This window comes from Anomalospiza imberbis, chromosome Z, assembly GCF_031753505.1.
Source record: "Anomalospiza imberbis isolate Cuckoo-Finch-1a 21T00152 chromosome Z, ASM3175350v1, whole genome shotgun sequence".
Lineage (NCBI taxonomy): Eukaryota > Metazoa > Chordata > Aves > Passeriformes > Viduidae > Anomalospiza > Anomalospiza imberbis.
In genome coordinates, this window is record NC_089721.1 from 39,131,997 (window position 1) to 39,151,791 (window position 19,795).

At 37.8% G+C, this 19,795-nt stretch overlaps 1 protein-coding gene across 1 annotated transcript in view; it reads left to right on the plus strand.

The window, feature by feature from the left end:
* Positions 1-19,795, plus strand: part of EPB41L4A (erythrocyte membrane protein band 4.1 like 4A) — a 113,443-nt gene that overhangs the window by 54,073 nt on the left and 39,575 nt on the right. Inside the window, exons 5-9 of the mRNA XM_068176295.1 lie at positions 2,935-3,032; positions 5,533-5,653; positions 8,526-8,613; positions 10,729-10,817; positions 11,198-11,261. Of these exons, the coding sequence (XP_068032396.1) occupies positions 2,935-3,032; positions 5,533-5,653; positions 8,526-8,613; positions 10,729-10,817; positions 11,198-11,261 (460 nt within the window). The remainder of the gene's footprint in view (positions 1-2,934; positions 3,033-5,532; positions 5,654-8,525; positions 8,614-10,728; positions 10,818-11,197; positions 11,262-19,795) is intronic.

Here is a 19,795-nt window from a genome sequence, read left to right on the forward strand (position 1 = left end):
TCCTAAATCAAAGGTTGCAGCACAGGCAGAATATTTTTATTATTCCAGAGTGAGAAAATTCTTTTGTTTCCAACTGGCACAACAGGAATGGAAGTCTCCAATTTAACAAGACCCAGGCTGGCCTGGCAAAAATAAAAAATGCTGTGACTTGGAAAGCCACGGCTTCCAAGAACGTAAGCCAAGCTCTTTTAAGCCAAGCTTAAAAGAATGTAAGCTGGCAGCAATAGGATGCCCCTCTACTATGGAAATTTGGTGCAATTTTCTTGTACTTTCCCAGAAGAGCTTTAAATCCTCCTCACAGGGAAAGAGGTGTCCCGGGGAAAGGGAACTTTGGCCACAGAACCTGTTGTGATTGCCTCCCAGGAGGCAGGGTGGAGCCAGGGAGCTAAATTTTCACAAGTTTTTCCTTTGCTCTGTGATAAGGCCAGCCAGTGATCTACACTGTTGATTAGGTGAGCAAATCCAGTTAAGAAAGGTTGCGGTATCATTAGAAAGTCTCTGGTCATGACCTGACAGTGTTTGGTCATGCAGAACTGGCACCTTGGGTGGTACAGAAGGCTAGCCTAGGAAAGTGATATGATGCTATTGTCAGTCTTCTATGAAACACATTGAATAGTCAACAGCCTTCAACATCTATGAGCACTTGTTCCCATAGGCTCTTAAATCTTGGAAGGAAGGCTTTTTCTTTTTTGTTCAGGAAAATAACAGTAGTAGTAGTAGTAGAAGTAGTAGTAGTAGTAATAATAATAATAATAATAATAATAATAATAATAACAATAATAATACCACCATCTCCTTAGAATAATATGGGTTGGAAGGGACTCTTAAAGGTCCTTCCACTAAGAAGGCATTAAAAATGCTCTTTTCCTTTATAATAATAATGTTCTGCCTAACCATGTAATTCCAGTGATGTGTTAACTGTTTTGTGCTAATCGATGTGTTTCTTTGGAGCGTGTATTTATTACTTTAATGGACATGAGAGCTAACTTCATTATTAGATTCTGATGATCTGTGCCATTACATGATTACTCTTTGCAAATAATGAAAATCTGTCAAATTTGTAATTGCTTTGCAGCAGAATCTCTCTGGCTTGTCGGCAAAAGCTAGCACTGTGGTGTTTGCTGGATGTGTTTGCTAGAGAAAACTTGCAATTAGGCACTCTAATATATGCATGACAAACATAGGCACACAAGATGAGACAGCTTTAGCTGTATGGACAAAAGGCCTGGTTTCAGTGGCTTCAGCGGGAATTGAGATTGTTCACCTTACAGGAGTCATTTAAGCAATTAACAGTGCAGGATGCAGGTATGCAGGAGTATTTTGAAGGTTCCTATGCTACTTTATTTTGAGACTACAGAAATATAGGTACCTGCTCCAAGGATAATATATTTCTAGCATCCTCTCCTTCCAAGCTATGCTTTGTAGAGGTGGAGAAATGCTAACAGAAGTATGGGTGTGCAACAGAAATGCATTTCATGTTGGTATGATGATGATGTGTACTCCACAGAGGATGTAAAATCATCTTGGTCATTATCATAAATCATACAGGGAAGATTTGTCTAGGTAGGATTGCAAGCATAAGCTAGAAACACGACAGAGGTATTGCTTAGAGTGAGGAAACACTTGAGTGTCTGTGCTTTGTGTTGCACAGAGATATTTCCAGGAAATTCCTATGCTAATGCCATTCCTCTAAAGTAGAGAGCATTAACCATTTTTTAGAGGATGGACATTCCTACCATAACATCTGTCATAGCACAAAATCTGGGGGAAATCATTAATCAGAAATACATTGAATTGGTATCTTTATTCAGAGGCTCATCTGATAAAGTCTAGAAAATTTGGTTGCACCTTAAGTTTTCTGAGTCAGCTGTCATGTAACCTGCAGTTTGTAAACTTCTCTGAAATCAGTGAAGGTGCACTTTGAACTTGCAGAGCATACCAAGGTGGTTTCATAAATTACTTGTACTAACACAGAATAAATTATTTGCAGAGTAGCTGAATGGCTCTATGTAGATAAAATTGAACTAGTGAATAATTGAAAAGCTATGTGCTTTTATGGAAGACCTTTTTTTCTGTAAAAAGTTACCTTCATTGTATTTTTACATTTTATAGGAAATCAGTGCAAAAATTAACTTAGGATGATGTGAAGCTCTGCATAAATCTGTTGTAATAAAACCAGACAAAATCCAAATAGCGTTTAAAAGATTTCGTATAAATCATTATGGAAAGTTGCAAAACGGCAGATCCTTTATATAATGGCTTGTTATCTTGTCTATTCCATCTGTTTTGGGCATATTGATTCATTCAAGTGGTCTCAGCTTTATCAAGTGTAGAAGCAGGTTTTGACTTTGAAAATTACATTTTCACCCCTGCTATCACTATTCCAAGCAAGAGAGTACCCTGTGCTGCGACAGATTCAGTTAGTTGTTGATGGCACACCCATCCATCTTTTTCATGGGCTCCATCAAACCTCCCTGCTGCATTGTATTTGATACTCTGGTATGTGGAGAGGAAATATTTGAGTAAGCAAGCATCCAATACCTAATCATCCTGTACACTGACCCCATGATGAGGTTAAACTTTTGCCCTGTGACAAGTTTCTTATTCAATCTTTCTGATTCCTATCCCTCTTCCCGACTTCCTGACTGCTCTGTGATAGTCAAAAGAGGGAAATGACATTTTAGGGAGATAAGTAATTGCATCTGCACATTGTAAGCAGATTGGAAAATAATAGGAAGTGCTCCCTTTCCTGGTTTCTTCCACTGGATGAATCTTAGTTGTTACTTAAGGATCAATAGGAGAAGTTATTTAGAGAGGAATACAGGCATTTACTGTCACATAGTAATGGTACATGGTATGTGCGCAGTTAAAGGGATGATTTTGAAATATTAATTGGACTTAAAATAACAACTTTGTTTTATCTCTGTGTTTTAGGTATCAGTTTTTCTTGCAGGTAAAGCAAGATGTTCTACAGGGCCGTTTGCCTTGTCCAATCAATACTGCAGCACAGCTGGGAGCATACATAATTCAGTGTAAGTTCTCCTGAGAGCCCACTGAGAGCTTACTTCTTTAAAGTCTGCATTGTGATCAATTTTAAGTGATGACTGAAGATAGCATTAACACTTTGTGCATTCACTTCCAAACAGAAGTAGTGTGACTGATTTCACTTCAAGAGCTGTAAGTAAATGGCCATTCTGAATAGATAATGCAGGAGCAATATGGAAGTTAGTGTAAAGAAAAAACTTTAAAATCATTCTGAAGACTCTGCTAAACATTATATTTGCTTTGCTGGGGAATATTTTGTCAAGTACTCAAGACTTTATTACTTTGGATTACATGTAGAGTATGACAAAACCTTCATCAGGAGATTTACAGATTTCAAAGGCTTTTGGCAGTCTCAAATCTGGGAAATAAAATATTATCTCAAAAATTACATTATATCAATACGAATGCATGTTTACTTAATGGGGGGATATGATTTGACCTGAAGTGAAGAATTTTCATTTTATTTCGTATTTATCTACATTCATCCATCAGTAGAGATCTTTTCAGGAGTGGATGTTACATGCTGCATGCTTAATAGAACTAGCAATCAATTAGAAAGGATCTGTCTGTCTACTGGAACGGTTATTCTTTTTCCATTACAGCTCAAGCTCTATATTCAAATACAGTTGTAACCAAAAATTGTGTGAAGAGCCATGCTGGGACGTCTATCTGTAATTTCTTCTGTGTTAAATTTAGATTTGTCTAAAGTGATATGTATCAAGGAAAGATTATTTGTATTACTGGTGTTACAAGTGTGACTCAACAACACTTAATATAACTTAATAAAATAGTCCTCCTTTCATATCCATTTTAGAATGACAAGGCAGAATAACTTTTTTATGAAATGGGAATGGGCATAATACAGGATTTCTTGGTAGGTTATATGTGTATTTGAAAAGCTAAAATTTCAGGCAGTATTTATTTGTGTACAATTATTTTTGACTTTATTTTGCCATCTTAGAAATTTTACATGTCATCCTCTGAAAAATTCTTTGCAATGCACATTTCACTTTACTGGCAGACATGCCTTCTCTGAAAAAATACTGCAAGTGTGAAGCAGGAAAATATGCAATGATAGTAGCATCTTCATTTTATTATGAAAAATGAGTAAAAGGAGTAAATTCATGCCCTTTAGTAATTTTGTAAGGAGGTGAGAGCTTTTGTTTTGGTATAGTGTCCTGTTCTTGTAATTCTGATCTCAAATATTTTGTTGGAAAACAATGAGAAATTTTATGGGAGAGAGAAGAGTTAAAACATGGCCAAGGTTACATACAGCGAGTTAAAGTTAGTCCAGGCACTAGGAGGTATGCATTCTCATGGGCTCTATAAAAAACTTTATCCTTGTATTTAGGGCTAGCAGTTGTTCCAAGTATGTAAAGACACCTGAGAAATGTCTGTCTCAGACACGGAACACATTATTTTAATGGAGGTTTTCCAGTGAGACTTCTCAACATCCTTACTGAGCAGATCACCATCTTTTTCTAGCAATTTCATTTCAACACTGAGGAAAGAAACATCAGTAGTTAGACGAGTCTTTTCCTTCTTGGCTCTTGAAGCCTCCTTTTGGCTATGTTTTTAGCTTAGTGGGCATTGGATAAGAAAGCTCCTGTGAAATCTTTCCCAGAGAAACCCAGTGTGCAGGTATTACCCAGGGTTATAAAAAAATTGAAATACTAGCTTTTGCAGAGTTTCTCAGATGCAATTATAGTTAAGATCAGTAGATGTGAGTTCTGGCCAAGATTCATGTTTGTTTTATAATTATGTTACAACATATGAACAGACGTGACTAATGTGTACAAATTCAGGGTTGCATCAAACAAAATTACATTGGCTATTCATCATGTTCTTTTCTTTAAGAAAAGTCTTTGGAAAGCTATTTTTATTTTAAAAGTGAATTTGATATTCAGGAAATACACTGATATTTTATTGAAAAAGGAAAGCTTGTGATTCTTCACAAGAAACACCATTAGAAGACCTTCCTTATAGGACTTAAAGGATATTTACTTTCATTTGTATTCCCAGTTTATGTTAAAGTCCCAGCAATAATATGAAACTTTTCTGCCAGTAATATTGCAGTATATCATGAGAGCATAGATATTACAAAACTAGAATTTTCTTCTACACTTGTTTTGCATATGCTGCCAAATAATCAATGTCATTGAATTCAAACTTTGCTGGCTTGGTCAAAATTTTGTCTGGCCTGTAGAAGCAGTAGGTTTCTTGTCAGGGCTTCTAGCTCTTTCTAGCTCTAACCTTCTATATATATATTGTAAAATGCATGAAGACAAGTTTTTTCTTGGTTTTATGTGTGCTGATGCAAATAGTTCTGTATTCTCTTCCTTTATTCCTTTTTTTCTTATCTGACTGCCAATTAAATTGGCTGTCAGTTGGAGAGGGGTGGCTGGGCACCAGTAGGTGGATTATATAACACATTTTTTGGTTGAGAAAAAGCACAGGTGACCTTTGTTATCTCCTTGTGTTCTGTAGCTGAGCTGGGGGACTATGACCCTTACAAGCACACTGCAGGTTACGTCTCCGAGTACCGCTTCGTTCCTGACCAGAAGGAAGAACTGGAGGATGCCATAGAGCAGATACACAAGACTCTGATGTAAGAATTCAGTACTGTTGGGAACTTGTCAGGTAATACCAGACTTAGGGATGCTAGGTACGTGGGGAGGAACAGCCTGTGGTACAGAGTGGAGGTTTCTAGACTTGAGGAAAAGACACAGGGAATCTAGTTATACCTCTCAGAAGCACGAAAGATTTTACATGTTCAAGCTGTTCTTTTTGGAACTGAGTAGGACAATAGCTGGAAATGTGAACTGTGTCAGACCTAGGTATGGGTGTTTCAGAGCCAGCAGTTTTAATAAAATGTATGCCAGAAATTCATGTGTAGAGCCAAAAAAAACCACTTTCTTGCTTATCTCCAAGTTCATGTTCCTGGTAAGTGTAAGAAAGCTTGTTCTAACAAATCCAAGTTAGATACAATTGTGATATAACCATTTACGAAGATGAGAGCAGTAAGGACCTTTTCATGAGGGTGTTCATCATAGCCTTTGTCAAAGTAATGCAAAGAGAATCAGTTACCCATCTTGTAGTAGATCTAAAGTTCTTGATTATTTTGCTATAATGAAGACACAGTCTGGATAAAGGTTAAGTAATTTTTGCCTGTAGTATTGTCTGGTAATGTTATATGTGTCTTGTTTAATGAGAATAGGTATTAACTCAGGGTCACAGCTGTTCTCTGAAAAGTTTTCCAATAATTGGAGTCTGTGCCAATTGCCACATTGACCTGAGCTTTCTCTTCCAGGGAACAGATTCTGTTGTCAATAATTATTTCTGTGTGGTTGCATGACAGCCTTACACTAATTGATACATTTCTGAGAACTTACACATGTATTTCTATAAAGTAAAAAAGTACTGTTTTTTCCATTCCAGAGAGAGGAAACTGAGTCACAGCTAGTTAGTTTGGTTCAACATCACAGAAGTGGTTTGCGAGAAATGAGACTTGAGATGAATTGCTGTGAACTAAGCAGCCTTCATTTTTCTCTGTCTAAAGCTTCTGTAGCCATTAGGTTCAGAAGGCAGTGGTTGTGAAGGGAAGTGATCACTGTCAAACACTTACTGATTTGGAGCCCTGGTACCGTTCTGCTGCTTGGCTGCAGTTGGGTATCAGGGATTTAGCAGCATCAGAACAGAGAGGAAAGCCAAGGTGCACTCATTGCTACTTCAGCCCAACTGTTACCATCAGCACTGCCAGCTTGGACTTCTGTATAGGTGACCACAGCCTTTTCAGCTAAAAAGTGTGAAGCTATAATGGCTGAGGGCATCCCAAATTGTCTCATTGACCAGAGGCATTTTAGAGACAGGTTTGAGAAATGGTTTGGAAGAACTGGTTTTATTCTTTCTGGATCCCAGCATGGAAACACGGGGGATTTTTTTTGTTTGTTGGCTTGTTTTTTTAGTTTGTTTGTTTGGTTGGTTTGGTTTTGGTTTGGTTTTGGTTTGGTTTGGTTTGGGTTTTTTTTTTTTTTTGTTTTGTTTTTCAGACCAGCTACGGCACTGCATACACCTTCCTTCTACTGGTTATGTTGAGAAAAACTGGTTTTGATTGCATGTTTTCTCTCAGTTTTTTGGGTTTTTTTACACAGCACAATAGCTATTTGGAGATTCAGTAAGGATGAAGATGTTTGAGAAAGTTTCTAAAGCAAGGAAGGTGAGGGAAGAAAGTAGAGGGGGTTTCTGACTCTGCAGCCTGCCTACTGTGATTGTAGTCCCATCTATAAACTAACATGACATTCCCAAGGTGGGAGAGCAGTGTGACATGACCTGATATTGTCAGGCACGTCTGGAGGATCAGGCAGTGACTTTGGGGCTTATTTGTGAGAGAGGAAACACTTGGTGCTGGAGGACAGAATCCCTCAGTGCAGACAGGAGAGCTGGTACTGCGCTGCTGACAGTGCCCATTTCAAACTGTGGGAGATCTGTCACTGACTGGTGCTTGGCAAGTCAGCTGCTGCTCTGTTTTGAATCAACACTTCATGCTGCCAGTGGGGCACAAGTAAAGCAAAATTGCACCTGATGTTTAGCTTTCAATGTTGCTTAGGGCCTCAAGTGGCACTCAGGTGCCATTTGTCCATCCAAAGGAGTGTGTGTGTGTGTCGCCTGCGTGGCTGCCACTTTGCCAGCTTTGTCATCCCCACTGGCAAAGACTACTTTAGTTTTGGGATGTGTGATGCTGTGGAGAGTTTGTGTTTTCACACATGATAAAAATGAAACACTCTTTGGACTAATGGGAGTACTTTCAGTCCCTGACAGTTCTTCTTCCCTTCACTTTCTGGCTTCTCCATCTGCTTTTGGGATGATTTCTATCTCTGGCTTCCATCTGCTTCCTTCAGAAGCTGCAGCTCACATCTTTGTTTTTTTCAATATTTTTGCAAATTCAGTTTCTAAAACATGATGTATTGCTGTGAAAGTATTTATAAAAACACATTCAAACAATTTATTTGACATTTGAGCCTTTTGGTCCTTTCAGAGGCAGGTGGGAATAGATGAGGAAGTGCATCAGCATTTTTATAAGCCTGGTCAGTAAGTAAAGACTAACAGTAGGGTTTTAAATCGGTGCTGTATTCTAGCACTAATTCAGTAATGGGGTAATCCATTTTGCTCAGGACTGGCATTTAGCCGGCAAATTCAGTGAGACAATACAGCCCTGTGAACATTTTGCTTACATTTCTGAGATAAACTCGCAAGACTTTAAATTAAAAATCAAGCTGCAGAGTAAATTTTTACAGCATTTTTTTAGACTAGAGATCTAGTCTAACCTGGAATAAGAAGTTCAGTGTTGAAAAGATAATGATAGTCTAAAAAAACTGGTAAGAAGGACTGCATATGTGTCCAGAAAAGTGTTTTTATTTATATGATCTACTTTGATATGTTGATTGGAATGACAAGATTCTTAAAAATAATTGTGTTTACAGGGGTCAAGTTCCTGCTGAGGCAGAAGTGAACTACTTAGGTGTGGCCAAATCTCTGGAAATGTATGGAGTGGATCTCCATCCTGTTTATGTAAGTATTAACTGTGAAAAATAATTACTGCACTAGTGTGTGAAACACTACTTATATAGTTTTGTTGCCACAGGATAGCTGTAAAGGGAACACTACTCAAGAAATGAAAAGAATGTATATTTACAGATGAAGAGGATTCAGTTATTCATACATACAAAAGCCTAGTGGTTTTCAGATCAAATGCTGTGATTGTGTTACACCTATAAAAACCAATCAGTTATACTCTGGATAAAAACAATTCAGATAGAAAAGAAATAATTTGTGCAAGTGTCAGGAGACATGAGTGAGGGTTATCACCTTTGTCTTTGACAGAAGAATTTGCACATTATTTTCTTTTAAATAAGAGCAAGTGTGTCCTGAAACCTTTTCAATACCATTGCAAAAATTAGGGTGGAGTAGCAGTAGCATGTCTGGCTTTTTAAAGTACTTGTTTTCAAGGTTTTGCTAAAGATCCAGAGTATGTTTCCATTTTTCCTGTGTTGTATCATGCAGCATTGCAAGTTGTCTGTATTGCCTCAGAAAACCCCTCCATTTCTTTTGTCTGTCAGCATGTATGTTGGGATTGGATCCAAGTCATCACCTGGAGGCTATGTGCTCCTGGTGGAAACATCATTCTATCTTGTTTGAATTATTCTGCTTGTGGCAGGTGGTTTTTTTTGTCTTTTTTTTTTTTTTTTGAATAAAAGAAAATCAAGGGTTCAAATGGGGAGTTGTAGTATAGATAGTTCACAGAGTTAGATTGTCAGTACTTTGTAAAATTACTTGAAAGAAAATAAAGAAATCAAGATACTAGTTGAAGATTAAATATGCATTCCTCTGAAAAATGTGTAGCCTGAAATATAAAGTGCCTTTTAATGCACCCTATGACTTAGTTGTATTCATATCCCAGGCTTTGTTCCCCTCCCACCAATGGAAAAATGGGGAGTTACTGGAACAAGATTCAACATGATCCAACAAAATCATGTTAAATTAGTACAGCCTGGATTTTTTTTTTTTGCCTCATAACTTGCCTTTGTTGTGCAATGAAATCCCTGCCTGGGTAACCTGTGAACATAATTGTTCCTACTTAAATTACTTCAGAAGCCCTCATTTGAGACTGAAGCTGCACACATGACAAGATGCACTTATTTTCCTTCTTTGGTCATATTAAAAGCAAAGTTGCCTTTAGCAGTTAATTCACTGAGGACCACAGGCAGAGCTTGCCAGGTGTGCTTGACCTTTGTCAGCCCTGTAATCACACGGGACACTTTCTCAGTGTCTCAAGTCAGTGCCTCTCACCGTTGATAATTCTGCTGCTCATGTTCCACTGGTTTAGACTTGCAGGGCTCTTCCTCATTGCCTCAAGTAGTCAGGTGAATAAGCTTTTCCAGCTGACTTTCTTTTAGCCTCATGCACTAGGGTTTGCACACTTTCAGCTGTAAGCTGCTTCTGGTTTTAGTTATTGACTGTAAATTGGGGTGGCGGGGATCTTCTGCCACTCAGCAGAAGGGCTTTCACCCTGTTCTCTCCCAGTGCAGTTTGAGATTTCTATCCTGACTTCAGGAGTGGTTTCCTTTGGAGGAGTTGATGCATGTGGCTGTTCCCTGCATACCATTCCCCTTTCTGAACAGCAAGAAAGAAGCTTGACTCTCCCGAAGGAGCTACTTCACTTGGAGGCAGCAGCAGCTGACACTATTTTAGGAGGGAGAAGGCAGCTGTGTGGTTGTATTATAGGTCAGAAAATCCCTATTTAACATTCAGCTGAAAGTTGGGATATCTTTTGCAGTCATGCCTGAATAAGGAGTTCATTTTCTGAGTTTTGGCCATTTGCCAAATAACAAAAATTAATTCAGTAAGAAAACAAAAAAAGAGATACTTTTGTTTTCACCACGGCATGAAATTCCCTTTCTTTCCCTCACTGCCGTTGTTTCTTGCCTCTTTTCCCTCAGAACTACAAATTTTCATATAGAAACTTTTGTAAGTAGATCAAGTACTATTTTCCCATTTGTACAGAGAGTGAAACAATATATTCAAGTCACCAGGATGAATTTCTCACTGGATCTCACTGATACTGTGATTCTACTTGCTGTGATTCTACTTGCAACTGTATGAATGACATAGATTTTTATTTTCTAGGGTGAAAACAAATCTGAATACTTTTTAGGATTAACACCCATAGGAGTTGTTGTCTACAAGAATAAAAAACAAGTAGGAAAGTATTTCTGGTATGTATTATTTAAATGTGCAGCCTGCACTAAAACAATAACAATGTTGTATGGATGTCTATGATTTGTGGTATCTTTTTGAAAGTTTAATCATAGCAGTATCAAAAAAGTATACATAGAATTCTTAATATTTTTCTGGATTATGCAGATTTTTAATTCTTTGATAGTCCAGGTATTGAAAACAGTAGATCACCTTTGCAATACTCATGCTGAAATGTTTACATATCACTAATTGTCTGCTGACATCTGGGGCATACCTGAAAAATAAATCTACCTGTGGATTTTTTTTGTCTTTGTATGCAAAAGTATACAACTTTATATCTTATTATACATTAAATTAAAAGATCATGAAGGTCTGTCTTTTTTTCTCAATACTACAGGCCTAGAATTACGAAAGTTCACTTCAAGGAAACACAGTTTGAACTTCGAGTCCTGGGAAAAGATGTAAGTTTCTATTTAGGCCTGAAAAGATTAAAAATAAAAAACAGGTCTAATGAAGATGGTAATTTAGTGTGTCTGTCAAAGTCTAATTGGTTTTATTGAAATTTACTGTATGGAACCAAATGTAGGTGAAGGGAACCTCACAAAGCTGTCAGGCACAAAACAGGCAGCCACCTTATATAGCTTCAAACTCATTTGTGAGAGTTTAACATCACTTTGCTGTTAGACCATTTGAAAGAAAGCAGTGGGGCAAGGACAGCAGGTTGATAGCAAGAGAGGAAGTTTTAAGATACCGTAAATAAAAATACCCCAAACAAACAAAACAAACAAATAAAATTTACCCTGCAAAACATATGGAGTAGGAAAAGGAGGAAGGAGATTGTTGAGAATGTAGGACAAAATAATAACATGTAATAAAAAAACATAGTTGCAGTCAGTTTGTGGTTTTTGCTGTCTGGTTTAGTTATAAGTTTAGTTGGCTGAATTATTTTTTGAAAATACTTTGTATGTCTTTTTGGATCGTGAAAGTTTAGTTTCATAAGGACTGATAGTTTATAGTTTTAAATAGTATTAACTTGCTGGCAAAAATCTCCTTTACTGTTTATCTATGTGTTTTTGTTCATCTTTGTAATGGTTGTCAGTCTCATCCATGGTTTTTCCATGAGGACATTTGTCTTGCTTCTGTTGTGGACAGCATTTTTTGTGTCTTTGCAGATGTCTTGGCAAATCTCTCTTTTGTTACCCCCAAGTGGTTTGTTTCTATTTGGTGTGGTAATCTATGGGAATTTTATTTCTGAAGGTGTGTTTGTTGAGATAGGAGAGTTATTTAAAGGCTGGGGAAAGGTTGGGGAAACTTTTCACCATGTTTCATGTAAAGGGTGAGTGATAGTTCATGTATAAACATGTCTGAGTTTGACTTGGAGTGAATTGCTTGGAAGTGAAGCTGTAGCTTCTCTTTGATGCCACATTTCCACGGTTTTCTTTTAACCATGTGGAATTGCAAAGGCTTAACATGCTGAGTAGAAAACCTGGAAGGTTTTGGAAAAGTTGAGGCTGTGAATATTGATGGCTGGTGAGCTCTTACCATTGTGATCATAAGGCAAATATTTTGACAGAACTTGGTAGTTTCAAGCCTTGACAGGTATTTCTAGGAAATTGTTGGGTAGAACAGTAAGTACAGGGGTGTGTACCTTCACTAAATTTGCCTTTGCAACTAATGATAATCTGAAGTATTTCTACAGCACTTCATATCCTAACAAGATCAGAAAAGGCCAAAATGGCACAGAAAAATCTTCTTTTTCCTTTTTTTAACAATTGGGTGGTACTTTGAACAAAATTATATATTGGAATAAGCAGAGAGTAACCTCAGTCTGTGGATTAAAATTGTCATAACAATTTATGCTGTTCTACACAGAGGAGGAAAAGCTCATCAGTATATTTGTATGAATGTATGTTCCAATAATCTTAAAAAATCTGACTCACAAATTTATTTTATTCCTCTTTTTTTTTTTTTAATAAATGATATCACTTTGTCCTCTCATGTGACACATTAGTATATTATAGGGGAGTAAATATGCCATTTTCACTCCATCCTGACTCCTGTTATATTTTATAGCCCAGGGAATGTATACTTTCCTTGTATCAGATGTGGTATATTAAGTCTGGAATGTCTTTTCCAGTTAGTTGTAGAGAATTCCAGAAGAGATTCAGGAGGAGTAAAAATAATGGGGGCTTTCCCATGTCTTTGAATTGAATTTTATGGCATAAAGTGAAGGTGCTAATACCATGTATGTTAGAGATTATGTCTGAGCAGATTATTTCTGAGTGAACTGAGTGTTTTGTGTGAATCATGTTTTCCATATGTTGTAAAAACTCTCTGCAGGGTGGGTTTTGATCCATGTTTCCACACACACGAGCTACACATATCCACACTGACTGTCACCATTCACTGCTCATAAAGAGGAAGCTGTTAATGCCTTTAGTAACAGCAAAGCTCTTCCCCTGGATGGAGTTACTTGTGGTAACTTCTTTGTTGTTTCTTGCTGAGATTGGTGTGAAATTTTTTCAACCATGCCAGAAGAATCTGTGTATTTCCCACTGGAGGGGTGGAAATGGACATCTGATCTTGACAGACGACAGTCTAAATGTACAAGTCCATGTCTTCAGACTACCTAAACCCCACGCTGTTGCATCTGTGTCAGCCAAACTTATGGCTGCTCATTTTCTTGTTTGCATTGCTTCACTCTTCATAAACTTGATGTTTACTGAGCAGAACATGTTATTGCTTAGTGTCTTATAATAAAGTGAGTTGCTTTAGCTTTTCTGTTTTGTAGTGTAACCTCTTGTACTTCTTCATATCTATTCCATGAGAATAATTCCTCTATATTTAGCGGCCTCATATTTTTTTTCTGCATGCCTGTTACTATTGCGTACAAGCATGACCATCAGTGTTTTGGTTCTATCTTTCACTACTTTGCTTGTATTATATGCTTTCTCCCTTAGGTCATTGCTGTTGACCTTTCATAAACAAAAAAAGGCTATTAATATTTGGCCATCCATGGACATATGAGACTGAAGCTCTTTTTCAGTGGTGTTAATCATCAAATCAGTATTTCATTGTCCCCCTGCATGAATCCATGCTGTGAATTCTGAGCTATAAAGGCTTTAGGTCCCCCCTGGCACCTCTAAGTATCAACATGAAATTAGAAACCCTTCCCCTGCAAGGGCTTCACATGTTCACATTCCCTGAACATGACAAAAAATTGCCAAGAATTTTTGAAGATTAAAGAAGTTTATTTCTCAGAAAACTGAGAAATTCATCTAATGCTTGTGCACAGTTCCTGGCACCATATCTGTGGAGCAGTCTTGCTGTAAACAATCCAGTAACACAGGTGGCTGCCAAAGCCCACCCCTCTCCACCAGCAAAACAGAGCTTGATCACAATGGATGCTCTGTGTGGAAGTGAGTAGTGGAAGGGGTGCCCAGCGTACCTCCTGTGTTTCCCCATATGAGAAGCACGGCCTGCTTCCTAGATTTCTCTCTCAACTAGGGACATGAAAGGAAACAGAGAAAAACACTCTTTTGATAGGCTGTGTAGGCTGGGAATGTAAATGTGATAATAGGCAGGAGTGAGAGATGTGGAGTTTTTTTGTCTGTAGGTACCAAGTACTTTTGTGCTGGTCCCTGTGCCCCGGTGCTGTTTGGTGTAACTGAGCCTTTTACTTTAGTTGCTCTATGTCTGAACATGCATGTGAAGGATTTCATGCCTTAGCAGGGTTTATGCAAAACTTCTGCTCTTACTTTTCCTGTTTCACAAAACAGAAATAATTCAATGTGCAAAACACTTGCTTTCATCATTTTTGCTGTAAGAGAAGGGTCTTTTTGAATTCTGAAATTTTTATTTGAAGAGATCTTGAAATTTGGATATTTTCAGAACAATCTTCCGATCTGTGCAGTTAAAAATGATTTCCACATTTTTGTGCATTCCTCTGCAGTCTTCCGTATTCAGATGAATTCACAAGGTGAAATTGGTAATGACTCTTCAGGGGCAATACCAACCACTGATGCAAGTCCAAAGTACCTAATCTTCCCCATTTTGTATGGCCGAACTTGTCTAAATATAATATTTTTTTGTTATTTTAAATAGTCCAGAAAACACTGTAAATATGCTTTGTCTTATTAATATGCTTTTTCATAAGTGCTATAAGTCTGAAAAATAATTATGTCAATAAGGTGCTTTGGCTGTATCCCTTCTTTTCCTAACAAATGCTGTATTCTGTCTTGAGTTACAAATTCCAGCCAGGAACTTTTAATTTGACTTATTGTTCCTGCAGCTTCTTGGGAAGATTGAACAGGATTTGAAGATCTGTTACTCTCAGTCTTAAGTCAAATTTATTTTATGGTTATATGTATAGTTTCCAGACAAAAATAGCAGTTTGATCTTTTTTATGGCTTAAGAATTGCAAATTCTTTGCATGATTTTTGCATCATTTGCATTTGCACCCACTTAACTCAGAGCAATAGTAAAGGGTGGAGGTGAGCAAGCCCAGTGATATTAATATGTCAAATGAAATTGTTTTGGCTTGTTTTGGTTGCTTGGGGGTTCTCCTGTCTTTTCTTAATTGCTTTCTGAGCCATCATAGAAGGACTGTAAGATCAGTTCAAGGCCTGCATAAAATTAAATTCACTGACATTAAGGTGATGCTGTCAGCCTTCTTTTTTCCTAATTCTTCCTTAGTGTTTTTGAATTCTTCCTTAGTGTTTTGAATTGCTGTAATGTAAAGCTGAGATATGTTTGTTTCAATGTTGACATGCAACTGGCACAGCTTTATCAATTTTAATTGCCAACTTGGTATAATTTCCCTAAAGATTGACCTTGTGTAACCCGTAATAGTACATTGTTTGTTACATAAGCTGTGATTTGTCTGCATATGTCTAAAGACAGAATACTTCCTATTGGAATTTAGAACTGATGATAACCAGGTATGTGCCTAACCTGGCAAAGAATAATGTTCTGAAGCAGTAGCTTCAGAGCCAGTGTTAATAAATCTGTTACATGTGCAGGTGTAGTATGTGTATGTGCAGTGTGCCCTGCAACAGGGCAAGATCCCTCCTTATGTAGCATTAGCACTCACTGTGCCTGGGAGGAGTGGTGTGTGTGCTGGCATGGTTCCTAATGTGGTTTCGGGGTTTTCTTCTTCATTTTCTGAGCCTGCATTGCTGGGAGCCCATAAATGTCTTGTAAATTAGGGCAGCTAAAGTCTGCTCTGAATCAGTGGTTCTTGAATAATTTTTGCTCTGTGGGCGGTTTCAGTGCTCCCTGGAATGGGTGTAAATCTACTGACAATGGCCTGTTATCCTGGGAATAATCCATGAACTCCAAGAACAAAGGATCTTCTGGCCCTCAGAGAGAAGAGCTGTCATTATAAGTGTATGTCTTCTCTACCAGGTGGAGCTGAGCTTGCCCTGCCTAGGAACTGAGCTAGCTGGGCATAAAGCATTTCTGAGACTGAAAGCTGGGTAATCAGGTTGGCGAGGCAAAGCAAGCAGGAAGCTGTTTGCCAAGCACTCCTGAACTTGTGTACTAGTTCCAGAGGTGTTCTGTACTTAGGCAGAGTAATGAGCCCTCTGAGTTGTCTCCTTTGAAGGTTTTGTAACACGCTTTTAATCTTTCACCCGAGAGGTCTGGGTATTAGGGTGTAGCGTTGTTCCAATTCCCAGCTCTCTAGTGGAGATCTTAAAGGCCCTGCCAGATCAGTCTTCTGGCTGCTCTGGATGCCAGCATAAAACAGGGAAGAGCTTCAGTGTCCATCTGTGTATAAGCTTGTGGTGTAGACAAGCTATCTACAAGCTAGTGTAGCACAGCTATCCGCTGTGCTAGTCTCTCTCTCTCCTGCTATGGCTAAAAATGGTGGTGAGGTTCTAGCAGCATGAGCTGTAGCATGTTTTGGAGACTGCAGGACAAGTTTTCAAAGCACCTAAAAGGAGAGGGATATGTTATGCTCATCCTCACGTTTTTTGGTGTGTGCCTTTTTCAGGGTTAGGAGGAGGTAGTCCCACAGCTTGATGGGTGGTTATTGCTGCAAGTGTGATTTTGCAGAATCTGGTCCCATCATCCTGTCCCTCCCTTGCTCCTGCAAGTCACAGATGGGATTGAAAATAATCATACAAAAATAAGTAGTTTTCTACTTGTTTGATCAGCAAAATGGGCTTCCTGAAAGAACAGACAAATACCAAGATGGCTCAAAAGAGAGAGATCTCCAGGCTGTGCAGACAGCCAGGACTGCTCTGGGAGCAGTTCATGATTTACAGTGCCTCACCTTTAATACACTGGGCTCTCTGAAAGCAGCAGGATGAGCAGCCATGAGAAGCTTGTGAGGCACCAAACAGCACTGAATGACTTTGGAAGTGTCATTTCCTATAAATTGTTAGTAAAATTACAATAGGTCTTTGTTTCATTTGGTTCAGATATATGAAAATAATAACAAAACACCCAGCTAACACTAACTACCTGTAGGAAATTGCAATGTTCAAAATGCTAAAAATGTTGTCTTTTATTGGGAACAAAAGGTCATGGTATTAACAGGAAAGGCCATCCTTGCTTTACCTAAATAAATCACTTAATTCCCATGGGGGAGAAATGTTAATCCAGAAAGATATTGCTGTTTTCAGTACTGCTTACTTTTTATATAAGCATTTATAAATTATCAGGGTAATCACTGCTCTTACAAGCCTTAAATAGTCCTAAAAGGAATACAGAGAAAGTCCTAAACCTGGCTATGCTGTAAGCAGTGTCATAATGGACTTGGTTGCAGTAAGTTACAGAATCCTTCCCAGATAAGATGAGAAATGGTGAAAGAATTATGAATTTTTTCCCCTTTGATGAGGATGAGTGCTTTACGCTCTTTTTCCTCTCTAATAAAATTTAATTGTGCTGCTGAGTTATAGCAATCATCAGTTTTGAGGACATAGTTTTCAGACGTGGTTTTCCTTCAAATTCAAATAAATAAGCCTGGGTATGTTATCAGAAGCCTTGTTGGCCTGTCCCATGATTTTTAGGCAATTATTTCATTATCCAGATCTGAGTTCCATAATGTTTTGGTAAATTGGGTCTATAGAGTTATTATCCTCCTCTCACCTCCCCCCCAAGCAACCCGCCTTTTGTTTTCTGCCCTCCCTGAGTGCTGTTGATTGCTGAATACTAAGTTTAGATGTTTCAGTATCATCAAAATTTTTCTTACCAGCTAGGGTGAACTTTCTTCTACTTTAGAAAATAATGCCTTCATATGATTAAATCACTAATTTTTGCCGGTCGGATCTTTCTACGATATGGCAGTATAACTATATGGTCCCTCTTATTTTCACTTACTGATTTTAATGTGTTTTCCTTCTGTTTGTTCTGTGTATGGGAAAGTTCTAAAACTGTAAATTAAAGAAGACAAAATGGATGAATAGAACTTTTTCCCAACAGGAATAGAACTTTTCCCCCAACTTTTTCCCACTGTCATTGAATGCCAGCAGCATTCAAACTGGTATAACAGTAAGATATGGCAGAAACACCTTATTTTAAAAACTCTCTTAAAAAAAAAATACCTGTCTTCTCTCTGCCCCTCCCTTCCCACATACCAGAAACGCCTTCCTTTGAGATTATATAATTAAATACATTTAAGTGCAACAGAGAATTCTTTGCTTAAAAGTAGGAGCGAACAAAGAAGGAGCAAGACCCTGCATATTAAAAGTGAATCATTGAGTTATTTCCTAACAGAAGCTAAATTGACTCATCATATTGCATCAAGTTTGCAATACTACAGTGCAGTTTGATATTATCCTTTTGAAGATGAGTTTAGTTGTGTGTGTTTATATGAAATCATATTAGATGACAGTCTAATATAGAAATTGTAATTTAAATCAAATAATGAAATCCAAAGCTACTTTTCTGTTATGTGCAAAATAAGCAAACATGAAGCACCACTTTACATGTTTTCTTTAAAAATTTTACAATGTAAAATGCATTATGATTTTCCAGTGGGTAGACTTGTTTCTAGCCTTCAGAAGGGAAAAAGCAGTGTTGTTACTCTGGAAGAGTCCAAGATAAATCTATTTTTCTCCTTAACTGTTTTCAAGATTTTTCAGGAAGCCTTTACTTTTCATTAATTCATCTTATTTTTTCTAAAAGTTAAACCACTTGTGAATCCTGCAGAGAGATGATAATCCCTACCAAACCTGAGGGACCTTGGGAATATATTTATGGGACCAATGTACTACAATGTAATTTTACAATATACACAGCAGTATCAGATGAATCCTGGGTTTCTTGGTGGTCATTGTCATACTGTACTGCCTGTATTCTTCTCTCTTGCCATGGAAAGTAAAATGTGCTTTTGATGGAAGACCAGAGAATTATTTTAATTCCTTGCTTGTTCCATGGGACTGTTCCAGCCAGACATTTAACTAAAATAAGGCATGGGAGAAAATAAGCTCATGTATATTTTTTTTTTTGTCAGGGAATGAGATCTCTATTATTCTAACCACAGGTGCAAAATTCTGTTATTTTACTGATATTTGTTTCAAGGTGAAGGAAAAGCTGCTTGAGGAGGTAATTTGTAGTTTTGTGAGGCTGCTTGACAGCTGTTAATAGAGATATAACTGGGTTTTTTAATAGGTGAAATTTTGAATTCTAGAGAACATAGAAAATTAATTCACAGTTTGCAAGGTGCTTGCAGATAATAATAACAATAATAAATGAGGAGGGGGAGAAACTTGCCTGAGCTCTTTATTTGTGTATGCATGGCACTGCAGCAAAGGCATAGATTGTCCAAAATCAGCTGCTGAAGGTGGTGTGAATCACACCTTCTTTGTAACTCACAAATTACACATTGGTGAAATGGTTTTAGACTCAGTTTTGTTACAGGGGGTGTCATGACATGCTGAGCTCTCACACTGACATCACTGGGATTGCTCATTCTTTGTGCAAATCACAGCTGAAACACCAAGTGCTTGAGTTCATCAAGTGAAAAATAGATGGAAGGGAGTTGTTG